The sequence below is a fragment of the Sphaeroforma arctica genome, assembly GCF_001186125.1.
Source record: "Sphaeroforma arctica JP610 unplaced genomic scaffold supercont1.2284, whole genome shotgun sequence".
Classification (NCBI taxonomy): Eukaryota; class Ichthyosporea; order Ichthyophonida; genus Sphaeroforma; species Sphaeroforma arctica.
In genome coordinates, this window is record NW_014038274.1 from 663 (window position 1) to 1,415 (window position 753).

At 34.7% G+C, this 753-nt stretch overlaps 1 protein-coding gene across 1 annotated transcript in view; it reads left to right on the forward strand.

The window, feature by feature from the left end:
* Positions 1-285: 285 nt before the first annotated feature.
* SARC_12410 (hypothetical protein) overlaps positions 286-753 on the forward strand; it is a gene marked incomplete at its 3' end in the record, with an annotated part of 6,479 nt that continues 6,011 nt past the window's right edge. The window contains exon 1 of the mRNA XM_014293485.1: positions 286-482. Within this exon, the coding sequence (XP_014148960.1) occupies positions 373-482 (110 nt within the window). The 5' untranslated portion in view covers positions 286-372. The remainder of the gene's footprint in view (positions 483-753) is intronic.

Genomic DNA, 753 nt, shown 5'->3' on the forward strand with positions numbered 1-753 from the left:
AGGACTGAGGACTGAGGACGCCTGTGTCCTGTGAGCCTGTGAGCCTTGAGATCAAGAGGCCGGAGGGTGAGTTACTCCGCCTGAGAGGAGACAAGACTTCAGCCTGGCTTCACCTGGCGTGACAAAGGCTCACACTCGTTCGCATACAGCAATGGCATGCTGTTGACACTTGACACCACTCTCGACAAAACAACAAGTGTGACATCTGACGTGCGGAAGCGGAAACCCATACAAAAACGAAACACTGAATATTATGTAATACACGTATATGTATATATATATATATATATATATATCACCAGCCCACTAATAGTGACGAGTCGGATATACTCTTTTCCAGATCTCGCGTAACGTTGCGCTCAGCTTGCCAGTATGGACGCGGCTGACGCGTTGAAGCGTATGCTCAATATATCCTCGCCGGAAGGGGGGGGACAATCTCCGACGACACCTCAGAGCTCCGCAGCTATTGATTTCACCCATTCGTAAGTTGCTGTAGGATATATATGAACAGTGCATTTGCAGAATAAGTGAGGCAGTATATATAAATCTTGATATATATATATATATATATATATATATATATATATATATATATATATATATATATATATATATATATATATATATATATATATATATATATATATATATATATATATATATATATATATATATATATATATATATATATATATATATATATATATATATATATATATATATATATATATATATATATATATATATATATAT